Source organism: Parathielavia appendiculata, assembly GCF_033297405.1.
Source record: "Parathielavia appendiculata strain CBS 731.68 unplaced genomic scaffold N657scaffold_11, whole genome shotgun sequence".
NCBI classification, from domain to species: Eukaryota; Fungi; Ascomycota; class Sordariomycetes; order Sordariales; family Chaetomiaceae; genus Parathielavia; species Parathielavia appendiculata.
This window is the reverse complement of record NW_026944230.1, coordinates 127307-147065: the sequence shown is the minus strand read 5'-3', so window position 1 is coordinate 147065 and position 19759 is coordinate 127307. Positions and strand designations below refer to the sequence as shown.

The 19759-nt window shown below is 58.5% G+C and overlaps 5 protein-coding genes across 5 annotated transcripts; all 5 read left to right on the top strand.

Moving 5' to 3' along the window:
* Positions 1-354: 354 nt before the first annotated feature.
* On the top strand, positions 355-1992 carry N657DRAFT_698954 (uncharacterized protein; the record flags this gene model as incomplete). Its single annotated transcript, XM_062797337.1, has 4 exons — positions 355-1049; positions 1136-1425; positions 1508-1878; positions 1916-1992. Exons 1-4 carry the CDS (start codon positions 849-851, stop codon positions 1990-1992), a joined length of 939 nt encoding a protein of 312 aa, XP_062645273.1. The 5' UTR covers positions 355-848.
* Positions 1993-2564: 572 nt separating this feature from the next.
* On the top strand, positions 2565-3575 carry N657DRAFT_108041 (uncharacterized protein). The gene is made up of 4 exons (XM_062785765.1): positions 2565-3034; positions 3161-3195; positions 3271-3386; positions 3441-3575. The coding sequence occupies exons 1-4, from the start codon at positions 2837-2839 to the stop codon at positions 3527-3529; spliced, it is 438 nt and encodes a 145-aa protein (XP_062645272.1). The 5' UTR covers positions 2565-2836; the 3' UTR covers positions 3530-3575.
* A 775-nt stretch (positions 3576-4350) lies between these two features.
* Positions 4351-9338, top strand: N657DRAFT_622796 (uncharacterized protein). The gene is made up of 3 exons (XM_062790658.1): positions 4351-4618; positions 4831-8765; positions 8832-9338. The coding sequence occupies exons 1-3, from the start codon at positions 4512-4514 to the stop codon at positions 9152-9154; spliced, it is 4365 nt and encodes a 1454-aa protein (XP_062645271.1). The 5' UTR covers positions 4351-4511; the 3' UTR covers positions 9155-9338.
* A 256-nt stretch (positions 9339-9594) lies between these two features.
* On the top strand, positions 9595-13314 carry N657DRAFT_692048 (uncharacterized protein). Its single transcript, XM_062797140.1, has one exon. It carries the CDS (start codon positions 9770-9772, stop codon positions 12971-12973), a length of 3204 nt encoding a protein of 1067 aa, XP_062645270.1. The 5' UTR covers positions 9595-9769; the 3' UTR covers positions 12974-13314.
* Positions 13315-13970: 656 nt separating this feature from the next.
* On the top strand, positions 13971-14437 carry N657DRAFT_107951 (uncharacterized protein). The gene has a single exon (XM_062785763.1). It carries the CDS (start codon positions 14010-14012, stop codon positions 14319-14321), a length of 312 nt encoding a protein of 103 aa, XP_062645269.1. The 5' UTR covers positions 13971-14009; the 3' UTR covers positions 14322-14437.
* Positions 14438-19759: the final 5322 nt, after the last annotated feature.

Sequence of the window (19759 nt, the reverse complement as noted above, 5' to 3'; positions counted from 1 at the left end):
CGTCGTCGGGCCCGTGGGCCTCGGCTGCTGGCTGGGGTGTCGACCCAGAGGAGCTTGGTGTCAGTGCGGGGAAGTGGGGAGCTCGCAAGCCCACACTGTTTCTTGCAGCATGCAAGCAGACGCATCATGTCATCACACCGGCCATCTTTTTTCCGCTGGATTTCGCCGAGGCTTTTGGCCGACGTACTCGGCTCTCGGCCTGTGAAAGACTGCAAAGTGAGGATTCAGCAAGACCAGGACAGAACAGACAGGCACACCACATTCGGAGATGGGGGACGAATTGAGCAAGCTGCTCGTTTCCAAGGAGCATTGTGTCATGCGGAATGGGGTGTGCGAGGTCCCTTGTGATGGCCACCACGGTTTGATCCGATGCTGCACTCAGGGTTGTCCCGGTTGGCATTGTCACGGTCTTTGCGGTTGCCTGTTGGAGATGCTCGACTGATATCCTATCCCTGGAGCTGCCAACTTCTCGGCTGATCCTTCTAGACGACTTCTAAGCATAATACAATACCAACATTTCACGAAGGCCACTGTCCTGCCAGACGCCACTGCGGAGGTTCACGGAAGCTCACCTCCCACCTCAAACTGCAGCACGCCGGGGCGACGGACGAGTGCCGACGCCATATATGGTGCCTCCCGTCATTCGTATATACCCCGGACTTCCCTTGTCAAGGTTCTCAAAGTGCGTAGACTCTGTCTCGATCACACCCTCGAGAGCTGCGCGTATTTCCCACTTAACCAGATCCTTCGACTGAAATAACCCGTTCCGAATGACGGGAGTGTCCGTCGGCCGCTGGGGGCGATAAGCCGCGTTTCCCTCCGACACCGACGACACACACACACACACCATGAGAGAGCCGCCGTCCGAAGTCGTGGCCACATGGCCGGCCCCAAACTACACCGACCCCGTCACCCGGGGCCCCGAGCTCGTCATTGTTGAGCTCGTCTTCCTGTTCCTCGGCACGTTATGTCTCGTTCTTCGCATCTACGTCCGGGCCGGCATCATGGGCAGGATGGAGGCGGACGACTGGCTGATGGTCGGCGCAGCGGTGCGTGCCAGTTTCGGTTTCTTCATCCTCTCTCTCTGGCCGGACAAGATCTCAATGGCTAATCCCACCCCCCGGCACATGAGCAGATCTTTGGCGCCGGAGTCACCACGTGCGTCCTGTTGGCCTTTCTCCGCTACGGCTGGAACATACACATCTGGGACTTAACGTTTGACAAGATGGTCGCGGGGCGTCAGGTCTCGTTCGCTGTCCAGGGCCTGTTTCTGCTGGCCACGACCTTGGCCAAGGTCTCGATCCTCGTCAGCTACCTGCGGCTGGCCCCCTTGAACTCCGGGTTCCGCCGAGCGACATTCGCTGCTCTCGCCTTTGTCATCATCATCAACGTCGCCTTCTTTATCAACCTGTTTGTTCAGTGCGTGTAAGTGAGACCGAAGTACAGATATTGCTTGGGGTGGGGGGAGCTTCAGTCACAGAGAGTTGACAGACATAAACTTTGGCAGCCCAGTGTCCAGCTACTGGGACCTCACCCGCACGGAGCGCGACTGCAATTCCGAGGACCACCATCTGCTCGCCAATGCCGCCCTGACGGCCGTGGCCGACTTCATCGTCTGGGTGGTGCCATTGCCGGCCATCTACTCGGCCAAGATACCGCGGCAGCAGCGGCTGGCGCTGATCGCGCTCTTCAGCTTCGGCGTCGTCGTTGTCGTGGCGGCCTGCCTGCGCGCCTACTGGATCCACTACGTCGTCCAGGTCACCTACGACGTCACCTGGTGGGGGGTCTACCTGTGGATGTGGACCGCCGTCGAGGTGCAGCTGGGCATCATCTGTGGCTGCGTGCCGTGGCTCCGGTCACTCGTCAAGTTCTGGAGGAGTGGGAGGATGGTCTCGGACCTGAGCCACGACTGCAGCTACAGCGTGGACCGACAGCACAACTGGCGCCGCTCCGCCAGGCGGCAGACGATATCTGGAGACACCACGGTGTTGAAGGCGGGGCCCGTGGTGAGGTTGAATAGCTCGTCGTCGTCGAATGGGGGGATCGGAGAAGGGGGAAGGGCGAGCGTATCTAAGCGGGGCAGCTCGATAAGGATGGATAGTCTGGCTTCAAAGGACGAGGGAGGAGGAACAGGAACGGCAGGTGGCGAAGGAGACTTCATCGACCTTGAGAGGGGGGAGGGTTCCAGCCTCCCGGGTGTGCCACCGGTTGCGTTCCCAGAGCCTGCCCTCGTTGGGCCGCTGAGTACTCCCCAGCTGCTGCCGACTAGCACCCCAGGCTTAGCGTTATGAAGTGCCAATGCCATGACTTTGGAATGACTTCCAGTTGATTGTATCTTGTCCGGTGCCGAATTGTGATGAAAGTTGGAGGCTGATAAGATGGCCATCATCGACACAACATTCAAGACGGTTCATGTGGTGAAAAAACCAACTGGTCGCCGGAACCGGGGGACGTTTATTGGATACCCTCGAGGCTCTCGGCAAATGCGGACGATCAGGAACACCAGGAACAGAACCAGTAACCGCCGTTTTCGTCTGGGTCAACAACCAAGTGAACATGGACTGACGTCAACGTCCCCTGGGGGCCTGTGTTCAGTTGACACCAGAACTGCCAATCCAACCCCCGCTTTCTCGGCGGGGCAGCGGCCCGGGTCTTATCCTCGTGCTGCTGGCCAGCCTCGACCTTAGGCGGCACGACAAGACTGTCTTGATCCGCCGCCTCATCAGAAGTGGGCTGAGGAGGGATACGGGGTAACCCGGTGTTTCGTCGACGATGCCATGTACAACATGATGGGGACGCCGCCTACTGCCATTGCATAGCTGGAGAAGGTGCCGGAATGCTCGGCAAGCTTGGCCTGGTTGTGCGGCCTCCTTACACCTGCTGCTATCGCAGCACAGTGCTAACATGCGACCAAGCGATACCTAGTGGAAGTGTGGCCAACAGCCGAGGAGTCCTCGACGCAATCAGGCCCTATCCAAGGAGTGTGGGATCCATCTTCTATTGCTGTTGCCCGACAGTTGAACCTCCCGTTCCGGTGCGTGCACACCTACCAGGGACCCTGCAGGGGTGGATGCACACTTCATTTCAGCAACCGGGCGATGCAGCTCTGAAGCTGGAGAGCAGGACGGTGGGAATCGACCGTGTTGTTAACGAGTTCCAGTTCACCTGCACCCACGACCGAGTCACTGACTGGCAGTATGGACCCGGAACCGTGCTAATGCGCATGTCCATGCCCATTGCTTGGTGGTAGTTAACGGCTGACAACATCAGTGATTCCAGAATCACTGGCATTCCTCCGACGTCCAAGAAGCTGAATATCCTGTTCACGAGCATCGTCAACGTCCGCGGAGACCGACTGTGCCACGAGCACCTCCCCTGGGACCATGGTACTGTGCTCCGGCAGCTGGGCCTGCTCCCCAATTACCTGACGTTTCCGTAAGCGGTTCCAGGGAGGAAGCCAGAGAAGGGGAAGCAGTTCGAGTATCGAGTGCCCCGTTGCGGGCGAGGAAACAGCGAAGAAGCTGGTTGATGAGAATGCATGGGCATCCAACGGGATGATGGGGTTTGCCCTCCGAGAGGCGACAAGGAGAAGCACAGATGGTTGCGCTCAGGTACAGAGCGTCAGGACTGCGAAGTGAGGTTTACGGTAACCCCCGATTGTTGAATGACGAAATGGTCAAATCGCAAAAGTAGGTGTAAACAAACAGCCGGGCTCAGGTTCCGCTTCCCAAGTGTGGTTCATCTCTGTTAGCGTCGCACATGGCAGCCCTGGTTGGCAAAAGGAAAAAAGGGAATTTAAAGGAAGAAGGTAAGCGAAGTAGGAATTGCGAAGATGGAAGATACAGAGGAAAAGAAAAGAAAGAAGGGCAGAAGCAATCTAAGCAATAAGAAGGAAGAAATCTAAGTAAAAGGAAGAAGAAGGAAGAAGCATGAGACAGAGAGGGTGAATACCAGACAGCGGTCTTGTTATCTGACCAAGTTCAGTGGCTAACAGACCAACCATGGTTGAATTGTGCACCGGAGCATCGATCCGAGGACTGTGCGCGTCAGTTCGTCTTAACTTTCTTCATGAATAGGATTCGGAGGAGAACACCGTGACCACCAAACGTCATGATGGACAGAGCCCGATCGCAGCATTTGCCAAACTGCAGGCTTCTGTTCGGAACGCGAGCAGTGAGAGACACAGTGTGGAGTTAGCAAACTGCGAGCAGACTCTGCAAAACCTCACTTTCCCACACTGTTTCGCCCTGCTCAGTCACGGGTTAGGTCACGTTTCTCCCAGCTGGGCCTAGCGTGGCGTTCGACTATCCACGACCTCGCCGAAACTTTCAAAAAAAGGCAAGTTCCAGTCTCTGCGCAGTCCGTCTCAAAACCTTGACTTTTCAGCCCGCGAAATTGATTTTTACTGCACACATCAGCGCCTGCAAGCTCACTATTTGCATTACCTACTTTGATCCCGCGACACAATCACCCTCATCCCACATTTTTCTGTCCCGCAACGGCCCAAAACCATGCCTCAGCTAACATCGAGCTTTGCCTCCGCCGCCGCTGGCCAAAACCGAGACTCAAGAGGAACTGGACGAAGCGATTCTGCCCGTGGCTCTGGAAGTGGTGACTGGTGAGTTGGTCCTCAACCATTCCTCTGTTTACGTTTTTGCGATAAGACCCCGCGTGTCCCGACCGCGTTGGCCCATGGCCGCGGTACTTCAACAGAAGTTTTGACCCGAGCTCAACTCGATACGAGTTTGCCAGGTCCAACCGCGGTTGGGGCACGTCAGGAGAGTCAGGACTAGGGCATCTGTGGACTGGACAGTGCTGAGTATATTACAGGCCTCGCTCAAATGGCACCAGAACCTTCCGCCGCCCCTCTACCACCCCTTTCAACCAGTCATCCGCGAGTCCCGCCGACGTGTCACATCCTAGCAACAGCGATCTCCCGCTCTTGTCCGCTACTCCCTCGTCTGCTGCCTTCGACTCGCCCAACTCGCTTCGCTACACCCGAGAGGAGCTATTGGACATCTACAAGAACCATTTTGAGCCGTCACAGATTGACACAGCCGACCTGCTCGTGCCCACCTGGAATCCTGCCCAGACGAACGGGAGCCATCCTCGACCGTGGGGCAAGCCGTCCGACTCAGTGCACGTCCCACAGGACCCGAGTGTGTGTTGGGACGCGAACGGCACGGTGAAACCCATCAGTTTTGAGGATTTGTCGGCCGAGGAGCGCGAAATGTTTGCCACGGATGTGAATTCGACTCTGAAGCCACCCCAGCAGGCCAACAAGGAGGGGGCCCATCCCGGCTCAGGAGGGGTCAACGGGCGGAAAGCTTCACTTAGTATTGGGAACGCCGCAAACTACCAGACGTCGTCGCCATCAACAACCTCGCGACCCGGCACCCGCCGGAGAGAAACGGCCGATACAAATCCGTTCCCGGTAGGATCCGCCGCGTCTCCGACAGCGAGCCGATTCATGCGGGACGATCCTTGGCTTACCCGGCGGAGCACCGATATCAAGGAAGCTATCTCCGACGAACCCGAGGAAGATTCGAGCGCGCGTGAGGCCACGCCGACCAGGTCACAGCCCTTCACACTGTCACGCAGCAACACTGCGGGTGCTTCGGGCTTTGGCAGCCAGAGCTCTTTGTGGGGACCCGGGGCTGCGCCAACGAGCGGCCTTGGCGCCTTCGGAAGCTTTGCGCTCCCGACCCCCGGTATTGGAGACAAGCGCCTTGCCGGTGGCAGCCGCCTCGCCCACCTTATCCCTAAGGACTCGGCGGACAATGCGAGCCCCAAGCCCAGCGATGCCCCAAGCTGGCGGCCTCGTCAGCGGACTGATACGGATCCTTTTGCCGGAGATGATGTCCCTTCCGGCAGCGCTCTCTTGGGCGGCGCCCTCGACGACAGCCCCCCGGCCCCGTCTGCTCAGCGCCAGCGTGGTGGGGTTTTTGACACCCCTGTTAAGGGCAATGCTGGAGACTTTGGCATGGCCGGGCTCAATCTGGGCAACCAGGGAGACAACAACGGCCAGACGAGCCCCTCCGAAACCAATCCTTACCGCAGTCCGCCCGCCGACCGCGCCGACGAGGGTCACGGGGAGCACGAGGCCGAGCGTGTCGCTCAGGCAAATCAAGGCTCGGACCAGCACTCCAATTTTGGCACTTTCCCCCGCTCCTTCGGCGCTGCAGCGTTCGACGGCAGTGACCGTAGCCAGACCTCGAGTGTTGGCGCCAAGGGATTTGCAAGTCACAACCCGCTGTCGGGCTGGCCTGCTGGACCGTCAGTGAGCACGCCTGACCGTGAGCGCGCTTCCTTCCAGCACGCCTTTGGCGGTAGCCTCTTCAGTCCCTTGGCCGATCTCCCTTCGCCCGGTATTGCTGGCTTGGGTGGTGTGTTTGGACCTCCCAGCACCTCGAGATTAGGGAGGGGCAAACTGGAGTCGCTGTTTCCCCCAGCCATGCAGGCGCAGATGCACGGCCATGACCAAGACAGCCTCGGCGACTCGGTCACCGAGTCTCGACAGGGCAACCCCCTCGGTGCCATTGGCCGGGGCCCAATTGGGCTGCAGCGTGATACCGCTAGCCCGGTGAGGTCTGTAAGGAGCGGCTTCGAGGATCTGTTTCCAACCTCAGAATCCACTCGGTCGCCCTTCTCCACTGCCGAGCAGGCTCAGCCCGGCCTTGCGTCGACCACCCAAGCGCCATCGTTCCCTACGACCACTGCTGGCGGAGCATCGTTCACATCCACCCAGCCGGCTGCCGACCCCACTGCCGTTAGAACCATGGTGATGCCGGACCGCATGCGCTGGGTTTACCTGGATCCCCAGGGCGTGATGCAGGGGCCCTTCAGCGGGCTAGAAATGAACGATTGGTACAAAGCCAATTTCTTCACGGCTGACCTGCGTGTCAAGCGTCTCGAGGATCCCGATTTCGAGCCCCTCGGTCAGGTCATCCGGCGCATTGGGAATTCACGGGAGCCCTTCCTCGTCCCTCAGATCGGCATTCCTCATGGTCCCCCTCCGGCCCCTGGCCCTTTTGGCGGCTCGGGCTCTGAGGCCGTTCCGCCGCTGCAGAGTGCGTTTCCTTCGTTTGGACGCACCCTCACAGCTCAGCAGCAGAACGAGCTCGAGCGCCGGAAGCAGGAGGAGCAAATGTACCACGCCAGACAACGCGAGCTCGCCCAGCAACACGCTACATTTGGCAGGCTGCCACCCATCCAGCCCGTCGCGCCCGGTGCTCTGCACCACCATTCCAGCGCCCACAGCCTGCAGAGTCAGCCTAGCTTCGGCAGCATAACCTCGCCGATCGGCATGACCCCTCAACATCCTCTTGGGCCTATCGCTCCCGGAACAGGCTTTTTTGACTCGGCCGCAGCCATTGCCCCCGGTCCTGTACAGGCCCCTATCGGACCGGCGCCGGCCGACATGTTTGCTCCGGATCTCAACTTTGGGGAGCGTCAGTTGCTGGCCAGCATGCAGGCCACCGGAGCGCTGCCTGGCGCCTTTCCGAGCAACCAGGCCGTCGGTGGTCCAGTCGGCGAAAACAGCGGGCTCCGCAGTCAGCTTCCCAGCATCGACCAGCTTCAGAAGGACTCTGAGGGATTCAGCGAGCGACTTGAAGAGTTCCACCAGCTGCGGGCACAGTTTGATGCCGAGGAGGCCGCCGCTGCGGGCACATTAAAGGTAAAGGAGGAGACGGCACAGCACGAGGAGCAGGTGGCCGCCGCCGCCAAAGACGTCGCTGCGCCCGCATCAGAGTCTGCTGAGTCGACCAAGGATGCCGGAGCGCAGGGCGAGCTCACTCTTACCGAGAAGGTCCGCAAAACGCAGGCCGACCATGCAAAATCATCGCAGCCGCAACCGGCTTCCGATCTCCCGATGCCCTTTCCTCCGCCGGTGCAATCGACCCCTCTGGCAGCTCCCACCGCCCAGCGCCCCGCTTCCGGTCTGCCGGCAAGATATGGCGAGCGCTCCGCTTCGGGCACGCCGGACACCACTTCTGAGGGGGCCGCTCTGGCGCCACCCCCCACTGCTCCGTGGGCGTCCCAGGCTGGAGCCGAGATGCAGAAGGGTCCGAGCCTGAAGGAGATTCAGGAGGCCGAGGCAAAGCAGGCCGCCAAAAAGCAAGAGGCGGCGGCTGCTGCCAGAAGAGCGGCTCTAGAGCAGGAGGCTGCGGCGATCCGCGAGCGTGAGAAGGCCGCAGCGGCCGCCGCGAACCCCCTTCTGCCTGCTACCAGCACCTGGGGTACCGGATCTCCGGTGGGCGCTCCTGCTGGCAGCCCTTGGAAGCAACCGGCTGGTCTCAAGAGCGGCGTTGCCAGTGTGGGCCCAGGCAGCAACGGTACCAAGAAGACGCTGGCCGAGATTCAGCGGGAGGAAGAGGCGCGCAAGCAAAAGGCCAGGGAAGCCGCGGCGGTTGCGGCGCAGGCAAGCACACCCTCTGCCGCCACCATGGGCAAGCGCTATGCGGACCTCGCGGGCAAGAGTTCGGCATCGCCGAGTCCCATGTCTTTTGCAGCAGCCCAGCCCAGCCTGGGCGGCGGGTGGGCAACCGTTGGAGCGGGCGGCAAAGTTAAGGTCCCGACGGGTCCGGCGGTGCAAAGCCGGTCCGCCAGCGTCAGCATCAAGCCGTCTCCGCCGCCCGTTGCCGCGAAGCCTGCGCCGAAGCCGGGGCCGACGTCGCTGAAGGATGCCAAGAGCCTGGCCATGGAGGAATTCAAGAAATGGCTGCACCGGGAGTTGGCGCGCGGCCTTATTGGGGTCGCCGACAGTGAGTTTTTTTTTCTGGGTATATGACTCCAGGTGGTGCATGTGGCTAACACGTTCTCCTTTATAGTCGAGCAATTTGCCGCCACCTTGCTCGAAATGCCCTTGGACCCGTCGATCCTCGCCGAGGCCGTGTACGGGTACAGCACGACCATGGACGGGCGCCACTTTGCCGACGAGTTTGTGCGACGCAAGAAACTCGCCGACAAGGGTATCGTCGAGAAGGAGCCTGTCAGCGCGGCGGCATCGGCGAGTGGCAATGGCGGCTGGAACGAGGTCGCGAAAAAGGGCAGCAGCAGCAGCAGCAGCAGCGGTGGTGCGATGTCCAAGGTGGAGGATAGCGCCATCCCTGGGTTCAAGGTTGTGCCGAGCAAGAAGAAAAGCAAGAAATGAGGTGGTTCTGTGGGGTCTAGCAGACAGCGTTTTGCAGGGCTAGCTGAGCGTGATATGTGGAAGGGGGAGCAAGAAGTAAATGCCCGCGTGACTATGGCATTCAGCGATTGTATGGAATCCCTAGGTATGCATGTACCTAGAGTGTGGTAGTGAGGTAGCGGATAGCTATAGGAACTGAGTGGTCACTAAAAGGTATCTGACTTTGTGGCTGCGATGTTGATTATGATGCTGTTGCTCGGCGAGGGAATCGTGTTGTGTTCTCACTCCCCAACACCTCTCTCTGCACCCAACCTGAGCACTTCAGCAGCGTTATCTAATCGCCAATTCCCCCACCATTCAATGCCCCGCTTTATTTTTGAATCTGGATGGAAATTTGGACTGCCCCTCCATCACCCTTCACAGCAGTTGCTCTCCATTGTTAGGCTCTGGCAGGACCACTGCACGGGATTGCTAGGGCCTTCGCTTACATTTGTGTTCTTTCCACACCCAACCAGAATTTTCCCCTTGTCCTTCTTTTTCCCTTCTCTCCCAAGTCACGCGTATCATCCCCCAAACCTTGGAGCTTCACTCCTGAAAGCCCCGAGAACAAAAGCAAACTGTTGTTCTGGAGACAAAATGGCCGACTCGACGCCATCCCTTGCCGAGTGGCTCACGGCTGGGCGGTACCTGGACGTCTTGCTCAGCGATCAAGCCGCCAAGCTGATTGCCGAGTTTGTTCGGTCGCTTGCTGTCTTGCAGCAACGCCAGGAGCAGCAGCAGGAACGAGCAGCCTTGTCCCCGTCACCATCGGCTTCAGCAGATCACCAGGCAGTGAACGACACCGGAAATGGTGATGGAGAGGGTTATGGGGGTGGAGATGGATCTGTCTCGGTGCGTGACAGGGTAGCTGTTGGCCTGGCGGCGCTGAACGCCTTTCTGCAAGGCAATGTCACGGGGCCAGTGCTGGAGGAGAAGAAGGTGCGGGCGCTGCTGCAGGAGAAGTTTCTCCGCCAGGGCCAGGCGGCGTTCGGTGATACGCTTACGCAAAAAGGGCTGAGGAAGGCTTGTCTGCGGTCGCTGGAGGTGGATGGCGTCTCGGTGTATGAGCTTGTCCCGCTGGTGGAGGTGTTTTGTTTGGCGCGTTGGATTTTTGTTGTTATCGGTGGTAGTGGCTTTGCTGGTATTGAGCGACAGGGACGACAGCAGGTTCTGGGGGAGGGTGAGGGGGGAGGAGTGGAGAGGTCGACGAGTTGGCTGGCGCTCAGGGTGCGGGTGTGGCATTACAAGCTGCTGACGCAGCCTAGTCTGGGGCCGGGGAGTGTTTTCAACAAGGCCTCGCAGTGGTGTGATGTGCCGAGCTTAAGGGATGGGATTGAGAAGGGGCTGGAGGAGGTGGGCGCTGAGGTGCTGGGGGATGGAAGTCACTGGAGCAGGGTGGAGCAAGTGCAGTTTCTGGTGGAAAAGGCCAATGTGTGCATCATCCTGGGGCAGGACGTCAGGGCCAGGGAGGCGCTGCGCAAGGCGACTGGGCTGAGCGGGTTTGTTTACGCACTGTCGGGTGCGCTGGGGAAAAGGACGAGGTTCCAGGAGAAGAGCACCAGCCAGCTGGTGGTGCTGGCGAAGAGCGGGGAGACGGTGGCGACGGGGAACGATAATCAGGCGAGACCCCAGGCGTTGGCACTCAACGATGACACGCTGCTGGAGAGTCTCGAGTTCACCAAGGAGAAGACGGAAGATGAGATGTCTGAGCTCCCTGCGGCGTTGCGCGATCTCGCACCGGACGAGCAGCCGCAGCTGTCGCCGCTGGATCAGATTATTCTTCTCGCCGAGGCCACCCTGACGGACGCCTTCTCCCCAGCGGACACGCTGACCGCAGAGGAGGTGCTCCCCTTTGCCGTCCGGGTCATCTCGGACAAGTCTACCAACTGGCAGATCTACACGCACGCTCTCCTTGTGCGCTCGCGGATCGAGGTGCATAGGAGCAGAACCGTCGAGAGAGGCGTGCTGCAGATGCAGGCTGTTGTGGATCAGGTCATCGTTGACACCACGCAACCCTCCGAGACGACCAGGGCAACTGGAGAAGTTTTGGAAGCTGCCGTCCCGGAAATCCATGTCACAGCGGACGGAGACGAAGCACACCAGCCCGCCAACAAGCCCACCTCCTTTTTTCCCGCGCCAATACCTACCGAGTCGGCCCCAGCGCAGGTCCGCCTTGAGCACATCCATGCGCTCAGCTCGCCGCCCCGGTGGCACCTCGAGTCGGAGCTGGCCTATTCGTGGGCCGGCGTCGGCTCGCTGGTCTCGGCGCTCGAAATCTTCAAGAGGCTCCAGTTGTGGGCCGAGGTCGCCCTCTGCTTTGCCAGTAGCGCTGCCAAAGACGACGAGGGCGGACGCGGCAGCAACGGAGAGGCGAAAGCCAAGGCTGTCTTACGGTGGCGGCTGTTTCACAAGACTGAGAGGCCGACCGACTACTACCAAGGCGCCGTGGAAGAGTCTGACGAGGAGGTTGATTTGGATGATCTGAAGGAGGCGGATTACCGCGGCCCTGAGCGCCAGCCACCAACCCCTAACGCGCCCCGGCTGTGGTGCATCCTGGGCGATATCGAAAATGACCCGGGGCACTACGAGAGAGCCTGGGAGATCTCAAAGCACCGGTTTGCGCGGGCCCAGAAGTCGCTGGGCGAGTACTACCTGCAGCAGAAGAACTTGCAACGGGCTCGGGAGGCCTACCAAAAGGCCGTCGCGGTCAACCGATTGAGCGCGGAGCTCTGGAACCGGCTGGGCGACATCAGCCTGCGGCTGGGCGATTTCTCAGATGCCGCCGAGGCGTTTAGCCGGGCCATTGCCGTCTCAGATAACATCTCGGGCGGCGAGGACGCCCGCACATGGAGTAACTTGGGCAGCGCCCTCTACAGTCTTTATGTAGAGCGTGTTAAAGAAGTCAAGCAACAAAAGAAGGAAGCCCCTCCCGTCGTCGACAACACTACCATCAAAGCAAGGGCGGCAGATGACGAAGAAGAGGACCACGACGCACCGGCACCCAAACCTGATTCCTCCGACCCGTCCACGCTCTTGGCACAGTCCCTGGCCGCCTACAAGCGCGGCGCCGCCATCGCCCACGACAACTGGCGCATCTGGGACAATGTCGTGACCCTCGCCTCCCGCCTGCGGCCCGTGCCTGTGGCGGACCTGCTCCTGGCGCTGCGCAACATCCTGCGCATCCGAAACACCGAGGAGGCGCTGGACGTGAATGTGTTGCGATTGCTGGTGAACGAGGCGCTGCTTTCGCAGGAGAAGCCGGCGTCTTCAAAGGAAGATGAGAGTCAAGATGGAGATGGCAACGAGGACGGAAGGGGGAAGGGGGAGGGGAAGGGGGTGTATGAACCGCCCCGGGGAACGACGCAGCGAGCGGTCTGTGACTTCCTCGAGGGCCGGGTCGTCCCACTCGTGACGGTGAGGTCGGAGTTGTGGGAGCTGGTCACGCGGGAGCGGGTGTGGAGGGGGGATTACGCGGGCGCCGTCGACGCGGCGGAGCGGGCGTGGCGCGCGGCGGTGGGCGGTGTGAGTTCTGGGAGTGGCTTGTTGCCTGGAAGTGGTGCGAAGCACCAGGCTGGGGAGAGTTGGTTCACGGATCGCGAGGGGTGGAAGACGGTTGTTGAGAGGACGGATGAGCTGGTGTCGATGCTGGAGAACTATGGCGAGGAGGTGCCTGAGATTGGGCTTCGATGGAAGGGCAAGGCCCGGAGTGCGGTGAGGAGCGTCATGGGCAAGGCCAAGGAGAATTGGGAGGGTAGTGAGGAGTGGGAAAGGCTGGTTGGGTTATTGGAGGGGTTGAAGTGAGGGTCTCCTGGAGGCAGAGCCTGTGTCGACAGCGGCATTCGGAATTGTGCTGGCAGGCTAGAACATCGGGATGAGGCGTAGTTCACGGCTCTACTGAAGTGTTCTTTTCAGATTACACTTGTAACACCTCCTTCATCGAGAAGAGAGAGTCTGCAAGCATGCGAGGCAAACAAACATCATCAATCATCACGACTGGCTGACCGGAGCTTCTCTGGACAAGCAGCCGAGGGGCGTTAGCCGATGCGCCGTCTGTGCTGTTCTCTGGTTGGCCGACCATTCGGGCGTCGATCCCGGCATGTCGACACCGACCGGGAGGAGTACCGCAAGGGGAACTGGGCGGCTTCCGATGTATGTACATGTATTCCTCTCGGAAGCAAGTTCGTGCGTGCTGAGCTTCTGTCATAATGGGCTCTGTCAATGGAGGCAGGGAGTCATTTGTCCTCAGCAAGCCGTTCGTTTGCTTTCCGCATGCTCGGCTCTGGGTAGTGCCAGTTACTAGGCCTGGTACATCGTACTTGACTATTTCGGGCTATGGCTAGGAACTTCTCTTGTCTTCACTGCCGAGTCAATACGGACGCCAGGTAGATATATCCTGGGTCAGGGCAATATGATACGTCTTATATCCGTAGTGGGGTCGTGCTAAGAATACCCAGCGCATTTATGCCTCACGAAACCCCTTATAGTCCAAAGGCCCGATGGCGGTTTGCAGTGTCTTGGTGACCCTGCTGTTTGATCTGAAACGAACATCCCATTTGGGACGGATGCCCGGTTGAAGGGCGGCAAGTTCCATTCCCCCCTCCTTACCAAGCCCAAGACAATACCTCTTGGCCGTTCATGTTCACGTGCAGCTGAGGCCACCGGGTAAGGTCGTTACAGTACCAGGTACCTTAGTTGTAGTGAACCCCCGTCAGCAGGGTATTTTTCGTTTCAGTGTGGGTTTGTGGATACTGCTGTGCTCCGTTGCAGATCTCTACATGTAGTCAAGTCTACCGTGCCTAGTCACTCGTCATTGATCTCTCTACCTTAGACAAGCCAGATGATGGATTGTCGTTTGATCTCTAGGTTCGAGGCCTCCCTATTCCCCCCGGGGTATTGGCTCACTACAGTGATTTCTTTCCTTTGTCGGTCATCGTGTTTTGCCTCGCCGACGATCCGGGTTTGTGGCAGAGATGCAACGTCATCCACCCGTCCTGGGAGCTGTCTTGGCCTAATGTCTCAACGCACAAAAAACTGCTGGAGTTCGCTCGGTTCTTGCATAGAAAGCAGCATCAAGCAGTCGCGCCGCCGGCAGCATACCCTTGGGGTGAGGTCAACTTGTCAAGAGTTCTGGCAAGATGGCTGTCGATAAGTGGGACAGCTAGACTCAACACAAAAGTCGGAACGTAGGTATCAACGCCTACGTTCGGAAGCTGTCCTCAATTTCCGTCGGCTTACCAAATTTTCTCCGGCAACAACAACAGCTTCCAATTCACAACCAAGCAAGTAGCAAACAATTTAGCTTGTCTCCGAGCACCCAATACCACTTAACAAACGGCCAAAAATACAGCACTCTAGCACCGTCACTGTCCTGGCGCTTGCTATGGCTGCCCTGAGCGAGGAGCACGTCCGCACTAGGCAGGCGACCTGCGGCCCCGACCGGACCGACGCCTGCTGCAAAGCTTTCCGTGTCGGTGCCTCTATACTTTTGGGGATTCGGCCTTTGTTTATGGGGCGACAAGGGCCTGCTCCGGAGGAGTATCGTTCTGCTGCGCCCGCACTGTCCAGGTGAGCAGTCCCCTAGAGACAAGCCGGGTAAACCACCCCCACCGTGCCACACTGCATCAACCCTTTCCAAGGATTTCGTCAATTTCAACTACGTTGCTGCCAACTGCATTCCGCTCTCCCAAGCGAGCACCTGAAGGCTAAGCACCACTGATGAGGTTTCCGACGGAAGGAAGCAGGGATGTCGCTATAAGCCTGAGCGTCACGCCTTACAAGCAGACCCGTACAGGGCGCTCTATACTGGGAAAAAGCTTAAGGGGGGTATTCCGTATTCAACATACAGGGAAGGGGTTCGCTTCGCTGTGAGGGCCTTGATGAGTCAAGTCGGGGCTAGTCATTCTTACCGTTTTTCTTTCGTTCTGAGTTTACTTTCTCCGCTGCCTAAATAGCCACGCTACTTGGAAACTTATAAGCTAAGTTTCAGGGAGACTTGTACCTGCGCCGTAATGTTTGTGCCCCTTTGTTTGCCGGTCATTTCCGACACGTTGATTTTATTGAGTTGTGGCTGAGGCTGTTCGACTTTTAACGATCGCCGGCAGCTGGAGACTGAGGTGAAACAAGGTGCTGGCCTCTTTGCAAAGACCTACTTGATTTTCCATGGCTCGATTGTTGATTAAAGGTTTTTATCTCCTAGATGAGTTTCCGCTCCTGCCTCACCCTCCGTGCAATACGCCATCCTGCTCAGTGCTTCGAGGTCAGGTAGCCCTGGCCCCGGCCTCCAGGGAGCCCGAGCGAGATCAACCAAGGTGAGGCTTCAGTGCAAAGGAGCCGAGCCTGGCGGCTTGGGCACGAGGGTTTTCAAGGCGCCGCGTGAGCGCGGTACTGGTACTTATACGCGTGCCTGAAGGGAAAGGTGGGTGCATCACAAACTAACTCTACTCCTTAAATAGAGGCGCTGGCGTGCATAGCTCATAACTACCATAGGACAACCCGGTCCCTCTTCACTGCTGCCGAATAAAGGAGCACTGTCAAGTTACCTGGCACCGAAGCATTCGCCCAATGCGCCTTCACCGTTCTCACCCGACTCATCCCGCGAATCGGAACAGAAGACAGGCCGTGACAGACAAAATGAGAACCCTGCGATGAATCATTTCGCCCAGAAATCGAGTCGCCGATGCAGCAGAAACGGCCACGCAATCCCAAGCACTCAGTCTGCGACTTGATGTGGGAAGTTGCAGTCGTCGGGTTCTCCAGGTCCGCAGGCTGCAGCCCCCAGAAAGGAGGAACACCTCAAACCCAAAAGAGGCAGGCCGTTGCCAGCCCTTTCCGGCGAGGGCATTGCAACCAGACGAACGGGGACGTGCAATCCTCCGGCATGCAGATCACTGAACAAGGGAGCCAGATTGGGACATGGACGCCAAGAGCGATCGGCACCCCGACCTGCTCCGACAGGTGCTGGCGCCGGCCCTTTTTCTCCTACCTGACGAGGCGGGCGCAATCCCGCCGCCGGTACGAAGTATTGGTGTGAGATGTCGTGACATTCTTATCCTCTTGCCTTCTTGGGTTGCGCGCATCCCTCCACTGCAAGTAGGGTTGGTCTTGGTGGAATGTACGCAAGGAGTTGGGAGCTGAGATGGACGAAGTATTCGTAAGGTGTTGGTCGAAGCCTGTGTGAGGGTAGGGGCAAACAGCCATCAACAAAGACGCGCCTGAGGAGACGCAGCGACTCTTGGGTAAGCCGCAAGGAATAAAGGAAAGTGCAGCTCTAACAGCTGGCGCTGCGGCTTGCCGAGACTCGGCGGGAAGTGTTTTTGTTGTTTCCTGAACGGCCCATGGGTTCAAGCCCCTCAGCCATAACCAACTTGAAGACCCCGACGACAAGATGACTTCTGCCTGGAAAGACGGCGGACTCCTGGTTTTCTTGGGAGGCGCTGGGGGCGTCGAATTGGCGCTGCTTCTGGTTCACCGGCTAGCGCGCCGTCAAGAGCGGAGGGGAAAATGTCTGACTGCGGGCCGTTGAGATCGTCTCAGGCGGTCAGGCCGCCTCCACAGACCAGATCGACAGCGGCCGAGACGCCAATCCGCCGCTAGGCTCTGCGCATCTCAATCCGATATTGTCGCTTTGGGTTGAGGTACGGAGTATTGGATACGTGGACGATGGGCGATGGACGAGCGAGACGACTCTCCCTGGGAAAAAGCTTGAGGATCGCGCTCGAAATGGGGTAGTATTGCTTGGAAGATCAGGACGCTAAGATCGAGAACAGCAAAGGCTCGTCCTGAACGGGTTTGGTCCACCTATCCTGGTCGGCGATCACTGCAGAACCCCGATCAGAGAACTTATAATGACACTCCCGGCGTGGGAAGCATGCTTTGGCGGGGGTTGGGATCTCCGACCAGGGGCAGCAGAAGAAAATACCCATCTTGATCTCCGAAGAAGGATGGACAAGGGATCGGAACCTGACGTGATGTGTTGTTACGTTCTGCTGGCAAGTTGAACGCACCTTCTGTCGATGTTGAGTAGGCAATTATCAGGGCCTCGAAGCCCACGGATCAAAAAGTTTGGTACGGACTACGGTCCGTTCTCATCAGCGGGTCGAAATTGAAGGCCTCCTCTTTCCCCGACCGCATCAAACGCGCAGATTTCTATGATTCGGGACGGTCGCCCAAGAAGATGAAACTCGAAGGGAATCATACCCATCGTTTCCTGGTTGTTTCCAGCCGCAACGGACTCGGAGTTCACTTGGGACGAGTGGAATGCTGCCCGGGTTTCGCTCTGGTCTGCTCAGTGCACGAACTGTTGAAACACTCCACGGTCACCGCTCCTGTTCCAGCAAGGCTACGGAGCCGCCACGACGAATCAGGAGACTGCACTCGGAGACGTCCGGTATGCGGTGAACAACGAGGCCGGAGATATAACCTTCCCAGACTCGCCGGCCGGTGAAGTTGAGAGATGCCGACATGGTTTCTCAGATATCCGCCGGACGGTGTGGGTGTTTGCATCAGGCACCTGTGCGTCGCCGCGAGGCAGGAGTTCCTGTTGGTCACCCAAAGGCTCCACCACGGCTATCTGCATCTGGTTGCGGGCCCCGGCATGATCAGAATCGTGATCCTTATGTTCTGGTAATGGCAAGGTGGCAAAAGAACGCAGTCTAGTCCGGTGTCTTCGTTGAATAGCTTAGAGGTGAGTGAGCTATTGTAAATCATGCAGTGAGAGACCTTGGACCTAGGGATCGGTTCGTCGAGGCGCAGGCATTGCAGGCACGCCGTTATGTCGAACACGCCGGATGGACACCCGATGGACTAAGCAGTAGGGAGAGAGGTTGGGCCCGTATTTCCGGGATCGTTTTGCTGGATGATGCACTCAACAATAGCTGCATTGAGCGGGGGATCGAGCCGAGAGACGCTCTGGACTGGACGGATTAGATCTGTGAGGATGTCCTGCTAGCACGTGGTCCCTGGTCCAGATGTGAGAATTGAGGGTGTTTCAGCGTCTGTGAACTGACCCCCACAACGCCCAACACACGACGGTGGCACAATCCGGCGCCCCTTTGTTAGGGCCGCCCTGAGAGATGTCTAAGATCTGGCATCTTGACTTGCTGCACGGAGCCGCCCCTGTCCCATGCTGTGGTCCCGCAATATATGAGGGCCATTTCCCTCGACAGTGATGGCAACCTGGGTCTTCGCCTCTGGCGTCGGCGCACACCATTTCGATGATGGACTTTCGGAGTTGAATACCCCGCTGGAACTCCCTGCATGCTTGATAACCTCCCTCTGTCAACCTCCGAGTCCCACGAACACCAAGCCACCAACTCCTGGATGGAACTGCCTGCTCAGCTGGTTGGTTAGGAGCGATTACGGGCGTAACGCTACACATTGTGCCGCACAGTTTGCCGAGATCCATTTCGCCATATCTGTGATGCTGCGGGATCGAAAATACGAGACAGAGATGGTGCGAGGTCCCGGAAGGTTGCAGCAGCTAAAGGTTGAGACCCCTGGAGTCCTGGGTTGACTGGCACGATGGGAGTTGCATTACGTTGGATAAGATTGTTGGGATGCCCCTACCTGCCGAGGACCGATTGCGCCGGTCATCATGCTGGATCGTGTGGGCAGGGGCTCGGGGATCGCTTCAAGCGGGTCTTCATGGACGACATGGAGTCTGTATAGCAATGGAGCTGTACCCATCCGACGTGGCCGGCGCCCCCGGTTAGTGTTCGTAGGTGTGGTTTTGAAGCTAGCCGCGAACTTGTTGAGGTACGACCAGACGCAGACAGGCGCCATAGCGAGCTGGGTGTTTCTAACAATGCGACTGGGGCATGCCAGGAGGCCGTCGACCAGCCTGGCGGACTTGGTTTGCATTGAAAACGCGACAAGCCAAAGGCGATGACGGGGTGTTTGGTTGCTGCCTGCCTGCTCGTGCTATTGCTATTCCTGCTCGGCTGACTCGGTTGTGCTACTGCCCTAAACAGTCCCGCCGCTATTCCAGGTTCCTCTTGAAGTATTAGTAGAATACGTTAGCAGCCCAATTGCTGCCCAGTCTTGAATCTCAGCCGCATGGAGACAACGCCTGGTCTACTCTCATCCCCACCCAGGTTAGGCAAGTGTGGAACAGACAGCATGCCAGTTGGGGTCATGATCTGCGACACTCTGGTGGTGGCGCGAGGCACACATGCCGGTATTCCAGTACCTACTTACAAGTGCTGACCTACGTGATCTTGGTCCAGATTCTGCACATGCTGCAGTTCGTGCGGGGAACACCTTGTGGAACAGAGCAACGGCAGCGAGCTACCTCCCCGACGCCGTATTTGAAGGGTTGGAAGTGGTACCCGCGATGGGCAAGCCGCGAGAGGTCATCGAATCTGGCAAGGGCCGTAAGGCTGGCTCAGCTTGTTTGTACCGTGGGACGTACGGCCGTAGATCGTGGTCGTGGCTTTGGCCCGTAGCAGTGGCTGGAGCTGCAGGTCATGCAACCGGGATGTGGTCCGGAGAGGCAGCCGCGCATTCTGCAGCTTGACTCGACGAATGATAAACCGGTAATCTGTAAATATGTGCCTGATCGCGTGCTGCTGTGGACTGTCATGGTATGAC

What these genes read in the sequence shown, in the direction of transcription:
- N657DRAFT_622796 (XM_062790658.1), top strand. Translation starts at nt 4,512, where the DNA reads ATGCCTCAGCTAACATCGAGCTTTGCCTCCGCCGCCGCTGGCCAAAAC. An exon ending in GGCTCTGGAAGTGGTGACTG is followed by an intron (nt 4,619 to 4,830) that starts GTGAGTTGGTCC and finishes AGTATATTACAG; the next exon opens with GCCTCGCTCAAATGGCACCA. An exon ending in CCTTATTGGGGTCGCCGACA is followed by an intron (nt 8,766 to 8,831) that starts GTGAGTTTTTTT and finishes TCTCCTTTATAG; the next exon opens with TCGAGCAATTTGCCGCCACC.
- N657DRAFT_108041 (XM_062785765.1), top strand. Translation starts at nt 2,837, where the DNA reads ATGCTCGGCAAGCTTGGCCTGGTTGTGCGGCCTCCTTACACCTGCTGC. An exon ending in GACCGAGTCACTGACTGGCA is followed by an intron (nt 3,196 to 3,270) that starts GTATGGACCCGG and finishes TGACAACATCAG; the next exon opens with TGATTCCAGAATCACTGGCA. An exon ending in GCACCTCCCCTGGGACCATG is followed by an intron (nt 3,387 to 3,440) that starts GTACTGTGCTCC and finishes CGTTTCCGTAAG; the next exon opens with CGGTTCCAGGGAGGAAGCCA.
- N657DRAFT_107951 (XM_062785763.1), top strand. Translation starts at nt 14,010, where the DNA reads ATGATGGATTGTCGTTTGATCTCTAGGTTCGAGGCCTCCCTATTCCCC.
- N657DRAFT_692048 (XM_062797140.1), top strand. Translation starts at nt 9,770, where the DNA reads ATGGCCGACTCGACGCCATCCCTTGCCGAGTGGCTCACGGCTGGGCGG.